The 19,041-nt window shown below is 46.0% G+C and overlaps 2 protein-coding genes across 2 annotated transcripts; both read left to right on the top strand.

Annotated features, from left to right (window-relative positions):
- The first annotated feature begins 6,793 nt into the window (after nucleotides 1-6,793).
- LOC310811808 (cdc42 effector protein 3) lies at nucleotides 6,794-9,012 on the top strand. The gene has a single exon (XM_083680111.1). It carries the CDS (start codon nucleotides 7,209-7,211, stop codon nucleotides 8,112-8,114), a length of 906 nt encoding a protein of 301 aa, XP_083536237.1. The 5' UTR covers nucleotides 6,794-7,208; the 3' UTR covers nucleotides 8,115-9,012.
- Nucleotides 9,013-9,947: 935 nt separating this feature from the next.
- ercc2 (excision repair cross-complementation group 2) lies at nucleotides 9,948-18,890 on the top strand. Its single transcript, XM_083680828.1, has 23 exons — nucleotides 9,948-10,104; nucleotides 10,434-10,533; nucleotides 10,696-10,773; nucleotides 10,875-10,937; nucleotides 11,178-11,291; nucleotides 11,462-11,578; nucleotides 11,711-11,827; nucleotides 12,009-12,132; nucleotides 12,208-12,304; nucleotides 13,002-13,135; nucleotides 13,354-13,522; nucleotides 13,655-13,773; nucleotides 14,161-14,230; nucleotides 14,540-14,609; nucleotides 15,596-15,697; nucleotides 15,817-15,880; nucleotides 16,029-16,150; nucleotides 16,446-16,538; nucleotides 16,787-16,859; nucleotides 17,102-17,172; nucleotides 17,358-17,501; nucleotides 17,858-18,001; nucleotides 18,389-18,890. Exons 1-23 carry the CDS (start codon nucleotides 10,100-10,102, stop codon nucleotides 18,479-18,481), a joined length of 2,283 nt encoding a protein of 760 aa, XP_083536954.1. The 5' UTR covers nucleotides 9,948-10,099; the 3' UTR covers nucleotides 18,482-18,890.
- Nucleotides 18,891-19,041: the final 151 nt, after the last annotated feature.

Below are 19,041 nucleotides of genomic sequence, written 5' to 3' on the forward strand. Positions count from 1 at the left end.
ACGCACATGGGGTCAATTGTGTTGTTCTCTCTTGGGGTGGGGGTGGCTGGGTGTGTGTGTGTGTGTGTGTGTGTGTGTTGTGTGTGTATGGGGGTGGGGGGGGCCTGAATTCCCTCTCTGTGTGAACAGCATGTACCCCACCATAATAAGCATAATAAGTGCCAAGCGTCTGGGACTGACACATTTGTGATTCCCATGCGACCTTGAAATCCCAGCTCCCAAACAACCACCCCACCACCCCCTCCCCCCCCATTTCCTGTCCTGTTGGACAAATTCCACCCAGCGTTTGCTTTTCCTGGGAAGACTTGGCCATGCAGCGGGCAGAGACAGAACTTTCCTCTGAGGCACGATGGACCGTTTGGGACATTTCAAAACAAAGCTCTGACTTCCTTTGGAAGGAACAGAGTGAGACTTGCCAAGCCTCTCCCCCATAACTCTGTGCTGTATATTTGGATCCTTTGAAGGACATAACAGACGTATATGTAATATAGGTGTATTATGCAATGATCTATGAATGGTTGATCAGAAAATGGATTGCTATCAATTCTTCTTCTTCTTCTATATTCTGTATTCACATATCTATTAAACCGTGTCTCTAATATGAAGAAGCTATCAGGTTGGTTCAGAGTCTGCACACACACTCCGAACACACTCCTCTCTACTAGTTTTTTAAGCAGTAAAAAACGTAAACATCGGCATGAGAAACTCAGAGCTTGAGCTCACACTGTGTGAACTCGCCACTATTCACTCACAGTGGAGTATACAACAGTCCACTGCCCCTCGGCCCCCCGTTCAATGAGCCGTGAGCCGTGTTTATTTCTATTTCTCTTCCCAGGTTCCCTCTCGTTCTGTCAAACCAGTTTGTGTTTGTTTGTGGTGAATGTTTCCTTCATTGTGTTGCGTGGACCGTGTTCCACCTCCTGCTCCATGATAAGTCAGCCAACATTTGTCACAGGGCTGTTTTGGTCTCTTCCTCTCTTTCTCTGTTTCTGTCTATTTCTGTGTGTTTGTTCTAGCTGTGACCGACCCACCCTGGCCCTGTAGTGAGAGAGAGGGGGAAGGGGGGGGGGGGGGTCAGAGGGAATTATGGAAAAGGGAGGAGACCGGAGGATCTGCACGAAAGAGAGAGAGAGAGAGAGAGGGAGAGAGAGAGAGAGAGAGGAGACAGAGAAAGAGAGAGAGAGAGAGAGGAGACAGGGCCTAAGAAAGAGAAACCCAAAACGACTGGTCTTCATCACGACTGTTCAGTAAGAGCTAAAATACACATGGTCAGACATGAGTCGCCAATCGCATGACTGTGAGTGAACCGCCGTAATTGTGTACACCTCTGACACAGCTCTGAGGAAATTTAGACTTCCCCCCTGATTTCCTTTCCCGCTTTTGTGTCATCATTTCCAGTTTGACATCTTAGCCGAATCGCCCCCCTTAGCGTAGCTGGAGCACTCACTCAGAGTCATTTAATGGGAACCACATGACACACACACATCCCAGAATTCCCAGGATTCCTGCCTGTGATGAGGTCACTCCACTACTCAGCTGTCCAGAAACCACAGCTTCTCAACAATGGAGGCCTTGATAGGCTGGATGTCTACAGGTCATACTGGCTCACAGCCTCTGGGAGGGGTCATGGTAGGCCTATCTGTCACCAGGGCTATGCAGCCCCTGTTCCTTTGTGTGTGTGTGTGTGTGTGTGTGTGTGCGTGCGTGCGCACGCGCGTATGCACATGTGCAATGAGAGCAGCCCAGCTGCTGAACCCACACAGGGAGATGGATATGAGCCCCCGATAACCACAGACAGACAGAAAGACAGGGCAGCTCCACAGACAGACGGACAGACAGACAGGGAAGCTCCACAGACAGACAGACAGACAGACAGACAGACAGACAGACACACAGGGCAGCTCCACAGACAGACAGACAGGGCCGCTCCACAGACAGACAGACAGACAGGGCCGCTCCACAGACAAACCCCCCCCACCACCACCACCCTAGACCGCCAGCAGGCCCCTGGGCTGCTCCTGCCACAGAGAGAGAGGAAGGGGCTGGTTGGGTGGACGGGACCCGGGCCTCACAGGCTTACAAGAGGCCCTCTTTACCCTGTACTGTAAGTTTCCCCAATAACTCAAACATTTACATAACAGTGTGTGTGTGTGTCTGTGTGTGTGTGTGTGTTTGTGTGTGTGTGTGTGTGTGTGTGTGTGTGTGTGTGTGTGTGTGTGTGTGTGTGTGAAAATACACAATAAATTGCCAACTCCTTGGGTTTAAATTTTGAGCCACAAGACATAATTTGTAAATGTAAGCTTTTTCAAAAGTAAATTCAGTGAAAAATACGTCTCTCAGCAATGCTAAATGGGTCTGGATCTTTATGGGATAGTGTAAGCATGTTTGGTGCCAACAATTTCAATAAACTTGCCTAAATATCTCACAATCTAATTAATCTAATCTAAGTAGTCACATGTTAATTTTGTGCTGATGAGACATACAGTGCCTGATGTTTAATGGAAGCTTCTTAGGAAAAAGACAAATAAAACAAATCGCCCATGGTTATGCCTATTAATTAAGGCCTAGATATAATATAGATATGCCTACAATATAATACACATTGTTGTTGAACTAATTGTATCCTGGTGTAGCCTACACTTGCAGGGGGACATCAGGTAGGCTACTAATCAAATTAAACAACAGTGCTGCCACCATCACTTTCAGCCGTCTGCCAGCCACGTGATAAACTCGTCTTAATGAGCAGGAGAGTCATCAACAGCTCCATGGAGGCGAGAGAAGCAATGCCATGCCCGTTTAAATGCTGATGTTCAGAATCTCACTATCACAAACACCTTTAATTAGCAGGCATTATCACCATCCAGAGGTGTCATGGCAATAGGGGCCACGTCCCTCTCAGATTCGTCCTGTTTTACATGTCGCAGATGTTAAATTAATTATTAGACGTTTATGCCCATGTTTTTATCATACTTATTTATAAGATGATCCGGGAGGGGCACATTGGACTGGTCATAAACAATTGACTAAAATAGCTTTATTCTTTGTTTATGATATTATACATTATACAAGTGTGATAGTTAAACTCATAAGGCATAAAGAGTACTTAAAGAACCAACGTGTATCATTAATAGAAATGATTGAAAAGCGAAACGGGTATGTTTAGATAACCTACGCGAAAAAATATTTATTTTAGACATAAAATAAAATTATAGCAATGGATTATGGCTCTACCGCATTAAAAAGTGGTTTCAGGTGTGAGAAAATGCTAAATGCTCCAAGCTCCGGGGGAGAGGGGGGGGGGGGCGCACCCCCCCGGACCTCCCCCCTCCTTCCTCACGCACTTGATGCCCCGCTAAAGTATTAGGTGCATGACGCCCCTGTGTGCATTAATACAAACGTCAACGTTTTCAGTAGTTCACAAGTAACTTAGAAGGTAACAAACTCTATTGTTTTTAAATATTTCTGCATGTTTTTGTGCTGAAATAGTTTATGGGCGTGCATGGTCAGTGCATCACTACGCCGCGGGCCTCTCAGTTTGTTCATTCACAACCTTCACGCCCCCTCCCTTCTCCTCATCCTCATCCTCCCTTCTCCACCCCGCCTGATTGCGTTGCTGCTGCTGCTGCTTCTACACTCCAGAACCAGTTCGCAATAAGAGGTTTACTTGCTCCTACCCAGAGAAGCTGGCGTCTTAGCGGTGTACTATCCTACAGGCAACCTACAGAGTTATTTCATGTGGAAATGCACTGGCCAACAATTTAGGCAAGTATTCGTTTAATCCTTATTTATTATTGTTATAACTGTTCTCTTCTATTGGTGTCTACACCTCAATGTCAACGCGCGTCTATTTCATGCCTCTGTCAGTTCAATGAAAGTGTAATTCTCAATATATCTTCTTAACTATGTCTATGGACTAACAGTCAGACAGAAATAATACATTAGGCTACTGAAAAAAAGGTGTTTATGATAGCTTCCATATAAATGCGCTGCTTATCAACCGTGCGTCATTCGGTAGAGACTAACACGCACTCGACCGCGACAGAGGTTCACATTGTAAGGGGTTATAACGGTTTAAGAAGATGACATAAACTAGAAGCTTAAACAGGGCGTATGATAGGCTATAATGTGCCCCACGTTACGCAGTGTGAGCCATGCTACCCAGTGTAGTAAATGGAAATAAACAGTCAGAAAACAGTGGTAAAGAAGAATCTAATAAACATTATCCTACTCTTGGAAATTGATCGCTGCCAGAATAGCTGCGTTGTCTGTGGATTAGGAGTAGCCTGGTGCAACGGCACCACACGGTTATCTGGGGGGATGTCCTGGAATGAGATGATCTCAGAGCCTAACTTTTACATAAGGGCTGTGCGCGTCTGGAGAATACACGAAAAACATCTATATTCCTCTATGCCTAATCAATACAATACTGTGGAAATAGCCTACAGAAAAACATCAACATAAGAATTTGGAAATAAAAAGATTGCTCAATAAATTAAGTGATAGTAAATGGTTCAATAATTGCATCAATTTCATTTTATTTCTATTTTAGATAGAGTATTTGACCTATAGTGTTTTATTTCTTGATTCATTATTTTATTGATTAATCCATTGATTAATTCCTTTATCGATTTACGCTTTTATTTTCTCTTGTCCTGTGTAAACGTCTGCACAACCAGGCAAGAAAAGCTGATTTCTGAGGTGACCATGATTTGGGAACCGTTTACGAAACTTGCGGGAATAGTGTAACGCGAGCGTTGGGTTTTCTTTTGAGTTCTCAAAAACAGATGGATCAGCGGGAGATACAAACCAAACAAACGCCATTTGGATAACCGCCTGTTGGACACATTCAGGAATGATGCAAGAACCATCCTGATGGTGGGGCTGCATGCCGTAAAGACAGCATAGGCCAGTCAGATCAGAGGTGACAGGACCAGAGCAGCCTAGTACCCTCCTTGGGTCGACTAGACCAGGCCTAACGTTCTGATAGGTATAGTGCAAATGGAGACAAAACCAAGTAGGAGAGAAACCAGAGGAAGATGTTAGACTTGCAATGAAGCAATGAACCAAATTCTAGTTATATTTTACAGCAGTAGGTCTAGGCCTGTAGCTTAGCTTGCCATCACTTGTGTGTGAGTGTGTGTGTGTGTGTGTGACTGTGAATGTGAATGTGTGTTTGTGTGTGCAGTGGAGGTAGGAATTGGAGGATAGGCATCAGATTTCTCCCTCTACCATCCTCCACTGGTGTGGATGTGTCTATGTGTGTGATTGAATTTCCTCTGTGATGGTATTAGAGATAAGTCACTCACCATAAATAGGTGAGGTGCCAGGAGCAGGGCCCTCTGAATGGAGAGTGGAGCAGGACAGGATTACAGTATGAAAGACACACACACACACACACACACACACACACACACACACACACACACACACACACACACACACACAGAGAAGGGGGGGGTGTGGTTTGATTTCAATTAATCATGGCTCCAACAGAATCTTTCTGTCTCAGAGAGACAATGCTATCGACCGCTGTGGTGTCTTATCTGAGGGTGTGTCACAAACAAATGAATCCCCCTGGAGCCAATGCTATCTCTCACTATCCGCCCCCAGCTGATTTCACAACTCAGAGGCACAATAGCCTTATCACTATTTGGCTAGGAACTCTGTATGGTCAATTAACACTGTGAAGACGGCCACTAACAACTCTCTATCAATATCTCTGCCGTTATGAAGAGAAGCAAGCAGCCTCAAATGTGAAGCTCCTGTGTTAGATTTCACATGACTGCCAGAGATGCCAGGAGTCCACCGGCTGTGGTAGGAGTCTTGTGTAACTCTTCAAGTGAATCATAGGTGCTTTATTTTATTTTGTTATGTCATAAACAATCCATTTTAAATTATGCATGCAATCTTGCCCTAACATCAGCAGACAGTGAACATGTTTTATACCTCATGATGAAGAGAGAGGTAGAGATTGAGGCCTAATAGATTGTGGGGATTCCATCAACAACAATGATTAGGCCTTAGTCTAGTTAGCTGGCAACAGTGAGTTTGGACACAGCACTTCCATTAGCCAGTCAGTGAGAATAATATCACTGCGTGAGTTTGAACACAGCTATTAATGGTTCTTTCCTCTCTGAGAAACTAAAATAAAGTAAGTTGTCCACTCCAAGTGGCAAATATAGGCTTCTGCGCCTATCTTAGAGTCTGTAATCCATGTAGGCAACCCTGCATTTATGTTTTGAGTGTCTTGGTCTGTTTTGAGTGTGTTGGTCTATACAGCTCAGGTCAAGAACATTTGCTGTGAGAAAAGCACTTGAAGGTTCACCATTCTCTCTCTCTCTCTCTCTCTCTCTCTCTCTCTCTCTCTCTCTCTCTCTCTCATTATGTACTGTAAATCATACAGAATGTTTGTCTCAACAAAGGGTCCTAAACAGCGTCTGATAACAGATTACCACACACAGAGGAGAGGGAGACGCATGCAAAAGCTTTTAAGCACATTTTTTTCCACAGAAGTTTAACAAATAGAGTAAGTGGTCTTTGGAATGCGTGACAATTACCCCAGACCATATGATTCAGTGTGTGACTCACTGTAGGAGCCCCCCACACAAACCTCAAACCAGCACACATCTGCCGCCATGTCAAACAAAAGGCATTTTGGGGAGGTTTCAGGCAGCCCCCTCAGCAAACACACACCCCTCAGAAACAAGATTCTTTGAGTGTTTTCCCTTATATTTCTCTCCTCTGGCTCTGGTTGTAAATCTGTCTCCCTCTCTTTTGCTCCACAGAACTCTAAGACCAGTGTGTCGATGTCACATTCTTAAAGTTGCTGAACCCCGTCAAAGAGCCCAGAAGGTCAGCAGACTCAAAGGCAGCCAGACGATTTTTCATCTGAAGATAAGCCAAAGGATAAAGACGTGTCTTTGAAGCTGGAGCACTCTCCTTGGACATGGTGACATTTTGAGAGTACAGTGATCTCAGGTCAAGGCATCTCCTCTCCAGGCTACATGCCACTGAAATCTCCAAGAAGTCACTAATTTGACTAAGTAATAAGAATGAGTATTTGTTGTTAAAGATAAGAAATACCCCCCATTTCTTTTTTGTCTGGCATACCACTCAAAGGAGGAGCAATTCAAATGCTTAGACTGGGGGTGCCCTCCTCCAAGAAAAACTGAGCTGTCGCCTCTACGCACTGAATTCTGGGCAACAGAATGCCAGCCAAGACGCCAATGTACTTAAAGACTACCACGCCCAAGAGAGGGAAGAAGTTCAAGCTGCGAGACGTCCTGTCCGGCGACATGATCAGCCCTCCAATGGGAGACGTGCGCCACAGTGCCCATGTGGGGCCAGAGGGGGAGGGCGACATGTTCGGAGATGTGGGGTTCCTGCAGGGGAAGATGGACATGCTGCCGGCCCTTCACCGCCCGCTGCATGGTCGCTCCCACAGCGTGGAAAGGCTAGACGAGGGCTTTCCCGAGAACAATAAAGGACCTCACCACTCGTACAACAACCGCAACCCCCACCACTACTCCACCAGCCAGCTCAAAAGCACCATCTCCATGCCTGTGTTCATCGCCCACGAGCAAGCCCCGCCCAAGCCACCCCGCCTCCACCTGGAGGACTCAGCCCCTGCGTCCCAGCAGCCCCAGCCCCAGCCCCAGCCCCAGCCAAACAACCACAACCATCACCTAAACCACCACATCCAGCAGATCCAGCAGCAGGATCACTCCTTGTCCGTGTGTGATGAAGGCGTCAGCCACTACAGAGACCCTTGCCACGACATCACCTACTCGGCCTCCCTCAGGCACCTGGTCCCCTCCTCCGGCTCCTTCTCCGAGGTCTCCTCTGAGGACTCCATGTCGGAGAGCTGCTGCCCTCTGGATCCCAGGAGGGGGCTGAGCCTGGACTCGGACGCCGGCCTGAGCAACGAGGACCTGCGGAGCGACCGGAGCGAGTCGCCCACCATGACGATGTCTTCCCCCGGGTTCTCTCCCAGCGTCTCCCGCTCAGAGTCCCTGATGATGGGCCTGGATCTGGACCTGGGACCGTCAATCCTGGACGATGTGATGAGCATCATGGACCGCTACAAGACTGTGGACAACCGCTGTGAGTTGTGAAGAGTTGGAGGAGAGGGGTGTCAACAACGCTATACAAAGAACTGTCTTGGACATATGTTTTGGCACCCTCCGTTGCCAATTGCCTACTGATTGGGTTGGTCCAATAAAGAGACAGGAACCAAAGGACAGTCTAAGGATTGGCAGCTGTAAAGGCTGTAACTGAAGATGTTTGTGTCACAGGACTGCACATGTGGATTTGATGTACAGCAGCAACATCAAAACCAAGCTTTGGTATTTGGATGTTCAGATTCAAAATGAGGAGAGTGTCCTTTCTCACACCCAAAAGTTGTCTACGTTTTCACAGACTGATGATTTCACACAGCTTTTCATGTTCTTCAGCATGTGAACAGTGAGGGCACATATGACAAACTTTGCTGACTCAAAAAAGCAAGCATAGCTTTGTAGTAGGACTACTTCTGAAAGGATTTAAGATAGTTTTAGTTGCCTAAAAGCAATGTTTGTGCTTAAAAAGCCCCAAAAGATTGTGCTTTTGAGTTGTTTTTCAAAACACACATTTTGTATGTAGACCTACATTGAATGTTACTGTGCTGACTGTCCTGCCAGGAAAACACGACAAGAACTACATCGTCTATCTATTATCTATCCATCTCTCTGTTGCCATCTAGTGGTAGATATAAGAAAGACATACAAAAGTAATACTGCGGTAAAGAATTCAATTCTAAAGCATTAGTGCATTAGTACAGTATCAGAAATGTGCAGCTTCTTAGAAATGCTGAAATACATGATAGGATAATGATCTCTGTTACTGCCGGGCAATGGGCATGGAGGTTGGATCCTCAACATTCAGCATTTTCTTCTCTTGTTTACACAATAGCCTATATTTCAAATGCTATATGTATATTACTGTAAATGTATGAAATATATATGGACCTGGAAATAAAATACTGTGTACCAATGTGTTGATTTGTTCCTGAAAAATGTAATAGATTTGGATGACTAACTTGCATTGTTTCACCATTCAGAAATTACTCCACTTTTTATGCATAGTCCCCCTATTTCAGGGTACCCAAAAATAATGCAACAGATTTATCAAATGTCCAAATTAAGCACTCATGTTTAGAATTTGGTCGATAATCCTTTGCATGCAATAACTACCTGAAGTCTGCGACCCATTGAACCCACCAGACACCGGGTATCTTCTCTGGGGGTGCTCTGCCAGGCCAGTACTGAAGCCATCTTCAGTTGTCTTTTTGCATGCATTTTGCATTTGTACATGCCCAAACCTTCACCCTCTGCACCATGTTTCTTCACCATGAAGAAAACTGTCCTATTAATTACACAGGACACTGTAAGTGGTAACTCTCATATTCAGGACCGTGTTCAGTGGTTTCTGTTGGGGGGATTTATTGTACTCTGTGAATCATAACTTCAGTTAACATATAAATAAAAGATGATCCTAGAATCTAGATCCATTCAATTAATTCACACAGTACATGGTAGGTTCTATGCAGCATGTAGGCAAAAGAGCATGTAGGTTAAACTCAGACAGAGCAACCAGACAATTACCATATCCCAATTTACTCATGAATACCTTCGACTCATGTTAAATTATTTTATGTTCAAATACTAGCATACTTTTTCCTTGAGTCTGCATTTAGTTGGTAGCTTTGTCTCATCACATGAGGCTGAACGCTTTGAATCAATCAGTGATGCGATCTCTCTCAGCATTTGACTAGTTAGGGCTAGGTCTACGCAGGTCTCTGTCGCTGACTTGACGGACGTGTGTTTAACCGAATCAAATACATAGAACATACCCAGTTCATCATCCAACAGCCAATCACAGGAGCGTAAGGTGGGCTTTGTGTGTGGATGGACGCCGGCGAAAGACACAATAAATCATCTCTTGTGTCGGCGATAGGTATAGCTAGCTAAGCTAGTAACAATAGTTTTTGTTTTGCACATATTGTGGTTAGACTGAGTGAAATTGACAGAGCAGAGAGGCAGCTGCAACAACTGCTGCAAAAATGAAGTAAGTAGGATAAGTCTTCTTATTGTAGTGGCTAATGTGTCGTAGCTAGCTAGCCAAGTCAAGACTGTAGCTTAGTTGGGGCAGCACTTATAAGTACATAACTATCAACTGTCACAGTACACTGAGTTGAGAGAGTATTTTGGTAGTGTAGCATAACCCCTATTTGCAATGCTAAAGTTTAACTTGTTAACCAGTTGCATGATCTTGCTTGTTGATCTAATGACGTATGTCAGCTTGAGCTTCCACTCTGTGTTGAAGAGTTTCTGCATTGAGTCTCTGCTCTTTTCCTCCATGTGTGTTTTGAATGATCTTGAAATGAATGATTCCAGGCTGAACATCGAGGGGCTTTTGGTGTATTTCCCATATGACTACATTTACCCCGAGCAGTACTCGTACATGCTGGAACTCAAGAGAACATTGGATGCCAAGGTACACATAGGGGTCCCCTCCCCCAACATGACACTTCTGTGTGTGTGTGTGTGTGTGTGTGTGTGTGTGTGTGTGTGTGTGTGTGTGTGTCTCTGTGTCTGTGTCTGTGTGTGTCTTTGTCTTTGTCTTTGTCTTTGTCTTTAACAAGTTGTCTGTCCAAAGGGACACGGAGTTCTGGAGATGCCGTCAGGAACAGGAAAAACCGTCTCCCTTCTATCACTGATAGTTGCGTATCAGCGGGTGAGTGATGTCTCAGTTTGTTCATCAGGGTACTGATGTTAGTACAGCAGGTCGCACTGCCATCACACTTTCTTCACTCTCTCTCTCTCTCTCTCTGACAGGCGTATCCCCTAGAAGTCACCAAGCTGATCTATTGCTCCCGAACTGTACCCGAGATAGAGAAGGTGAGTGAAAAGGGTTTTCTTCTCTCTCTCTCCCCCTCTCTCTCTTTTGCTTACTGCTTTATCCTGTCTGTCTTGCTAAGTAAGTAGGCTCAGATTCCTGACCCCAAGATGTCTAGTTCAGTATTCCAGCTCTTCCTGCAGAGGTGATCCACCCTTCTTCCACCCATTTGATGTCTCCAACTTCTCTCTCTCTCTCTCTCTCTCTCTCTCTCTCTCTCTCTCTCTCTCTCTCTCTGTCAGGTGATAGAGGAGCTGAGGAAGCTGATGGAGTTCTACACCAAAGTGACTGGAGAGAAGAACAACTTCCTGGCTTTGGCGCTGTCCTCTCGGAAGAACCTGTGTATTCACCCTGAGGTATGAATACTGTTACCATGAAGAAGATTCCCTGTGTGCTAACATCAAGCCTATACAGTGTGTCATGATCATGATACTCAATGATAACCCCAAATGGATGGACATTGAAAAAGTAAATGCATAGAATTACTCTGTGTGTGTGTGTGTGTTAACAGCATGGCTCTGTTTAGGTGGGCGCCTTGCGCATTGGTAAGGAGGTGGATGGGAAATGCCACAGCCTGACGGCTTCATACATCCGCGCCCAGCAACAGAGTGACCCGAGCGTGCCTACCTGCCGCTTCTATGAGGTGGATATTGGGAAGGGGGGCAAGGAGGGGGGTGTGTGTGTGTGTGTGTGTGTGTATGTGTGTATGTGTGTGTGACTGACTGACTGACCGACCGCCTGACTCTGTGTCATCTTGTTTGTCATTCTCCTTCAGGGGTTTGACAGTGTGGGCAGGCATGTGCCCCTCCCCCCTGGCGTCTACAACCTCGACGATCTCAAGGACTATGGGCGGAGGAAAGGCTGGTGCCCTTATTACCTGGCACGCCACTCCGTAAGATTAGTTCAACTTTTTCCGTAAAAGATAAACTTTTTCAAAGCGATTGTGCCATCCCTTATGATTCTTCACAACTTCTGAGTGGCATGTTATTTCTAAAAACATTACAATTATTATCCCTTCACGTATTTGATTTAATTTTCCTTTGATGTCTTCTACCTTTCCCCACCCCTGGCAGATCCTCCATGCCAACATCATAGTCTACAGTTACCACTACCTCCTGGACCCAAAGATCGCAAACGTGGTCTCCAAGGAGCTCTCCAAGCAATCCGTAGTTGTTTTTGATGAAGCTCACAACATCGGTAAGGACATTCACCTTTCACAAGCACGTTGTTCTTGAAGCAGCCCCTGAGCTGACGTTGCCTCCCGTCCTTTAGACAACGTGTGCATCGACTCCATGAGTGTCAACATCACCAGGAGGACTCTGGACCGCTGTCAGGCCAACGTGGAGACCCTTCAGAACACCATATACAAGTAAGGTCAAAGGTTACCATATTTGCACAGGGGCAGCCATCTGACTCTCCCAATATCCACACTAGTGGGTCATTTAGAATGCATGGCCAGTACATTGATTCATTCCAAAGTGGTACGCTAATGTGGTTAGGACAGCTCTGGTGGTAGAGGAGGTTAGGACAGCCCTGGTCAGTGGTGGTAGAGGAGGTTAGGACAGCCCTGGTCAGGGTCAGTGGTGGTAGTGGAGGTTAGGACAGCCCTGGTCAGTGGTGGTAGAGGAGGTTAGGACAGCCCTGGTCAGGGTCAGTGGTGGTAGAGGAGGTTAGGACAGCTCTGGTCAGGGTCAGTGGTGGTAGAGGAGGTTAGGACAGCCCTGGTTAGGGACAGTGCTGGTAGAGAAGGTTAGGACAGCCCTGGGCAGTGGTGGTAGAGGAGGTTAGGACAGCCCTGGTTAGGGACTGTGGTGGTAGTGGAGGTTAGGACAGCCCTGGTCAGGCTCAGTGGTGGTAGAGGAGGTTAGGACAGCCTTGGTCAGGGTCAGTGGTGGTAGAGGAGGTTAGGACAGCTCTGGTCAGGGTCACTGGTGGTAGCTAGGAGTAGGCCACATCTGTGTCCTGACCACCAGCCCTGCAGTATGTGTTGAAGGTGCTCAACATTGAGACGGTCTCTGTTGACGGTCTCTGATGTAACGGCAGCCTCCCACCCTCCTCCTCTGTAGGATCAAAGAAACAGATGAGACGAAACTGAAAGAGGAGTACAGACGATTGGTGGAGGGGCTGAAGGAAGCGAACGTCGCCAGGGAGACGGACGTCTACATGTCCAATCCGGTGCTGCCAGATGAAATCTTGAAAGGTGAGCTCCAGTCAAAGTCCAGTCAAATTTTTTTATTTTATTTTGCTCTTTGCTTGTATTTTGTTGTAGATTTGTATTTTGTATGTTTTCTGTATTTTTTGCTTTACACTACACACGAATTTTCACTTCTCTCTCTCTCTACCTCTATCCCTATCTTCCCCTGATTTGTCTCTTTTGTCTCCTCCTCCTCCCTACTCTTTTTTCCTCTCCTCCTCCAGAGGCTGTTCCCGGCAGTATCCGTACAGCGGAGCACTTTGTGGGCTTCATGAGGCGTTTCCTGGAGTACCTGAAGGCCCGACTGAGGATCCACCACGTGGTGCAGGAGAGCGCGCCCCAGTTCCTCAAGGACGTCTTCGACAAAGTCTGCATCGACCGCAAACCTCTCAGGTGAGCCATCCAGAGCTTCGACAGACCCTTATAGACTTGGAATATATGGAGTACCTACAGAAACTTGTATCCCTTGCCAGACTTCAACCGTAACCAGGAATTACACCCTATCTACGTCGTTTGTCTCTCCAGATTCTGTGCTGAGAGGTTACAGTCCCTGCTGAGGACTCTGGAGATTGCAGACGTCGCTGACTTCTCAGCGATCACCCTCATCTCCAACTTTGCCACTCTGGTCAGCACGTACAGCAAAGGTACTAAACCTTACCCACACACATATTGAGACCTACCAAAACTGGGTCTCATGTGCATTATAAGACTGTGGTAGTTACTGAGCTAAAGCCCAGGCAGTAGCTTGGGAAGGTAAGTCTTTATATCTCAGGCAAGGTGGCTCGTCACGCCAGCGTGGTTCACCCAACTACATCCGTTACATCACGTCTACATGAGTAGAATTGAGTTAGGTTGTTAACCTTCTCTTGGTTGTTAGGTTGTTAACTTCCTCTGGTTATTAACTTTGTCTGGTTGTTAGGTTATTAACCTTCTTTGGTTGTTAGGTTATTAACCTTCTCTGGTTGTTAGGTTATTAACCTTCTCTGGTTGTTAGGTTATTAACTTTGTCTTGTATCATCTTCTACCTGCAGGTTTCACCATCATCATTGAACCCTTTGAAGACAGAACACCCACCATCGCTAATCCTGTGCTCCACTTCAGGTGAGGTCTTTAGTAATCTGCGTGTTCTTATTGTTGTTATTGTTATTCTTATCTACGTGGCGACCTCTCGATGGCAAAATAGTGTGGCCTCGGACCTCTGTCTAACTAAGGCAGAGGGTCTCATAAATCTATTGATGGATTGAGGTCAGTAGTTGAAAAATGTACAGTGGTCTATATTCCAACTATCTTTAATCTGGTTCTAGGAAACTAGCTCTACTGTATGTGCTAGTCTCATTATTGTATTCTAGTTGAAATGCTCCTAGTGAAGAAAGTTTGTCTTAGTGTATCTGTCGTTGGTCTCTTCCTCAGCTGCATGGACCCCTCTATCGCCATCAAGCCTGTGTTCCAGCGCTTCCAGTCCGTCATCATTACGTCAGGGGTAACGGATCCTCTTTCTCTCTCATCCCTCTCTTCCATTGTCTACTCTCCCTCCCTTCCTCCCATCTCTCTCCCTCCCCCCTCTCTCCCTCCCCCTACTCCTAGATTAACCGTGATCAACCCACTCATCACTGATTAGGGGCCACCTGTTGACAAGCTCATCCCTCTGGTGTAGGATCACTCTCACGATGTCGTCAGGCTGGAATGCTCTGGTGTAGGATCACTCTCACAATGTAGTCAGGCTGGAGTGCTCTGGTGTAGGATCACTCTCACAATGTAGTCAGGCTGGAATGCTGCTGTAGTGTGAACTGTATTTGATTTCTATCATCTACCTTATCAATCCTTTAGGCCAAGCTCTGCACCCTTATTCAAATTCAGATTTCAGTTGTGCAGTTTTAGGGCTATGTTCATGAAGACGTGCTTCAATGAATACAGTATGCATGTGTGTGTAATATCAGATGTAAGTATTGATTTAAGGAGTTTAGGGACCTTCAGCGACACATGGCAACCCTCAGTATATTCATTAGCCAGTAGGTGTCCTCAGTCCTGTGTCTGTGGTCCCCACACTACAGGTGCATCTCAACAGTCCTAAGTGGTTTCCTCTCTGAAATCTGATAATAAATATTTTTTAGGATTTAAAAAAAATAAATAAAAAAAAATGTTATAAGCAATTCCACTCTTTTATATATTTTTCTTTGTTGGATAGAGATGGGGATGAAAGTCAGGAGGAGAGGGTATGTCAGGAGGGCATGGGCATGTGTGCACTGTAGGCCGCGGTGCTTAGACCACTTGACCACCCCATGACACAATATGGTGGATTTCTAACTGGTCATTTCTTTCACCTGTCCACATTTTGTCATCAGTGCAGATGAAGAAAAGGAGACAAGTAAAGGAAGTCAACAGTCATTGGCGTTGAGATCAACCCTAGGTCTCTTGAATGAGTTGCTTAGCCTTTGTGTCCTTCTCTGATCATATTTCTATCCACAGACCCTCTCGCCATTGGACATCTATCCCAAAATCCTTGACTTCCGCCCTGTTACTATGGCATCCTTCACCATGACACTGGCGCGCACCTGTCTTTGTCCTCTTGTGAGTATCCCTAGAAACAGTCCATAGAAATAACTGAAAATGATTGAAAGACATGATCAGAGTGTTCGTGGCTTGAAACTCCCAGAAACTGTTAGATGTTGACCTCTTCCTATTTTCAGGTGGTTGGAAGGGGGAATGACCAAGTGGCCCTGAGCTCCAAGTTCGAGACACGTGAAGATTTTGGTAAATGGCCCCATAAAAGTTTGATTGTGTTGCATTGCAGTTTAAATCAATACACTTAGCCTCTGTAAACGGAACTGTTCTCTCCTTCACTGTGAAGAACAGAACACACCCATTAACAGTCGCGCCTGGTCCGTTTTTGTATTTCCAGCTGTCGTCCGTAACTATGGCAACCTGCTGCTAGAGATGTCGGCGATCGTGCCTGATGGCATCGTGGCGTTCTTTACGAGTTACGTCTATATGGAGAACATTGTGGCTTCCTGGTATGAGCAGGTGTGTGTGCACACGGTCCTCACGGGGACATGAAGACTCACTGTGCCTTTATCAACAAATGTATGTTTGCATTTTAGTGGTAGTAGATAGAATTGTTTTTTTGATGTTGGTATATTTGTGCTTAGATATGTCTGTCATGGATTCCCTAGCAGGATGGAAGAATTCCAGGTTTTTACATGGGTAGGGATCTGAAAGTGTATGAGGTATAAATATATTATAGGATATGACATAACATGTTGGGGTCTGTCTGTCTGTCTGTCTGTCTGTCTGTCTGTCTGTCTGTCTGTGACTACAGGGGATCCTAGAGAATGTTCAGAGGAACAAGCTGATCTTCATTGAGACTCCTGACGCAGCTGAGACCAGCATGGCTCTAGAGAAGTACCAGGAGGTCAGAGGATCTCTCTCTCTCTTTCTCTTTCTCTCTCTCACATTGAGAGAGACACTAAAAGCATGTATGATCATGATATACTGTGGAGTACAAAGCTATGAACGGAAGCATTGCCCGAAATAACAACAAAAGATGATAAAAATGAAAGGCCTGGGTTGACACATCGAGATAATGTCTTTGGGCATCTTCTGATGTTGGGGTGTCTTCTACCATGGTGTCTAACCTTTGACCTCCTCTCCTCTCTGAAGGCCTGTGAGAACGGCAGGGGAGCCATCCTGTTGTCCGTCGCTAGGGGAAAGGTGTCAGAGGGAATAGACTTCGGTGAGCGCTCCCGTTCCCTTCCCCCTCGAACGTAGACATATTCCTCGAGTTTCCTCTGAAACACAAAAGAGTCACCGTTTTATCAAGGAGTTACGTCTCAGTGGGCGCCGGACGAATATGAGCTTTGATATGCTAGTTGTCGTGTGAAGTCTACCTCTCTATGTATTACTCGAATGTAACTCCTTGCTTATACAGTATTATGGAGACACTGTAGATGTAGCGTGTGACTTTGTGTCCCTCAGTGCATCACTTTGGGCGGGCGGTGATCATGTTTGGAGTGCCCTACGTCTATACACAGAGCCGAATCCTGAAGGTCAGTCAGTCAGGCTGCTCTGCTCTGCTCTCCACCCCCCCACCCCTCCCCCTGTCCCTTTTTCACCTTTTGTGTCTTTCTGTTGCCTCTTCCTTTATACCCCCATATATCTTCGATTCTAAATTCAGAAATCAGTAACCCCAGTATCCCCCCCCCCCCCCCCCCCCTCTCCTCATCTCTGTTAGGCTCGTCTTGAGTACCTGCGTGACTCGTTCCAGATCCGGGAGAATGACTTCCTGACATTCGATGCCATGCGGCACGCGGCCCAGTGTGTGGGCAGAGTCATCAGGGGCAAGACCGACTACGGCCTGATGATCCTGGCTGACAAAGTAAAGATCAGTTGGCTACTTAAAGAAACCCATTAAACAAGCAAAGATTTCTTGAAGGGATATAGGAATATGTTTGGGATGTAATACAACTTGGTTCCTACCACTGTCACACGTCTGTGTGCTTAAGTGTGAGAAACCTCATCATATTTCACTGTATATCTCACAGCCGAGGTCATGTGTATGAGTGCAGAATGAAGATTTTAGAGAGTCACATTGTGTGTGTGAAAAAAAAAGCCAAGATATATTCAGCTACATATTGAATAAAGGTCAATAAGATTGACAGTCTTGAAAGTGAACTATTTAAGAATATGAGAGCGTACCCAAAAGCGCCTGTCTCTGTCTCCCTGGTGCTGCAGCGCTACGCCCGGGCAGACAAGCGGGGGAAGTTGCCTCGCTGGATCCAGGAACACCTCACTGACAGCAGCCTCAACCTCACCACGGACGAGACGGTGCAGCTCTCCAAACATTTTCTACGCCAGATGGCCCAGCCCTTCAGACAGGTACAGCTCATATTTGACCCTGGTGTGTTTCTCTCTCTCTCTCTCACACTCACACACACACACACACACCTTCAATACCCTGGTGTGTCTCTTTCTCACTCACACACACACACACCTTCAATACCCTGGTGTGTCTCTTTCTCACTCACACACACACACACCTTCAATCCTGACTTACCTTCAGACAGGTACAGTAAATCTCATATCACCCTGGTGCGTCTGTCTCCCTCACACACACACACACACACACAAAGTCCTGACTTTGAATGGAGATGCGTTTCAAGCTTAAAGATAAAGTCAGCAACATAGCCAGAGAAAGGGCAATTTTTAAAGGGCTTGTTCACACATGAATATCAACAAAACCGCATCTCCCTCTCCCTCGACCAGGAGGACCAGCTGGGTCTGTCTCTGCTGACGCTGGAGCAGCTGCAGTCAGAGGACATGCTGAAGAAGATCGCCCAGATCGCCCACCAGGCCTGAGCTCCAGCGCCCTGACATCACCCCCTGTAACCCACGTCTGTTATACAGACACGCTCGCTGGTCACTGTTTCAACAAGGGGAGGCTGGCGGAGGTAGACATTGGAGGACGGGCATTACGATGAGCTACCTCCACCATCCTCCACTGGTTTATATATATAATATAATATATATGCCATTTAGCTGACGCTTTTAACCAAAGCGACTTACATTGCAGTGAGTGCATACATTTCAGTATATATGGTCCCAGCGGGAATCAAACCCACAACCTAAGCGTTGTTAGCGCCCTGCTCTACCAACTGAGCCACGGAGGACCACTTCAACTTTCAACTGTACATTTAAATGTGTTTTTATAATAAGGAAAGTATTGTGTATGTGCTTGCGTGCTAATAAAGATCTCTTTTGTCATTGACAGTTGTCTGCGTGTTTTCTTCCTCATGTCATTCATTACCTGTAGACATGAATTGCCATCACACACATACAGTATGTGTAATCAGACCAAAACACAGTGATGAACACGGACAATCTGGATTAAAGAGACTGAAAATACTTTATTTCAACGA

This window comes from Argentina silus (genome assembly GCF_951799395.1).
Source record: "Argentina silus genome assembly, chromosome: 11".
NCBI classification, from domain to species: domain Eukaryota; kingdom Metazoa; phylum Chordata; class Actinopteri; order Argentiniformes; family Argentinidae; genus Argentina; species Argentina silus.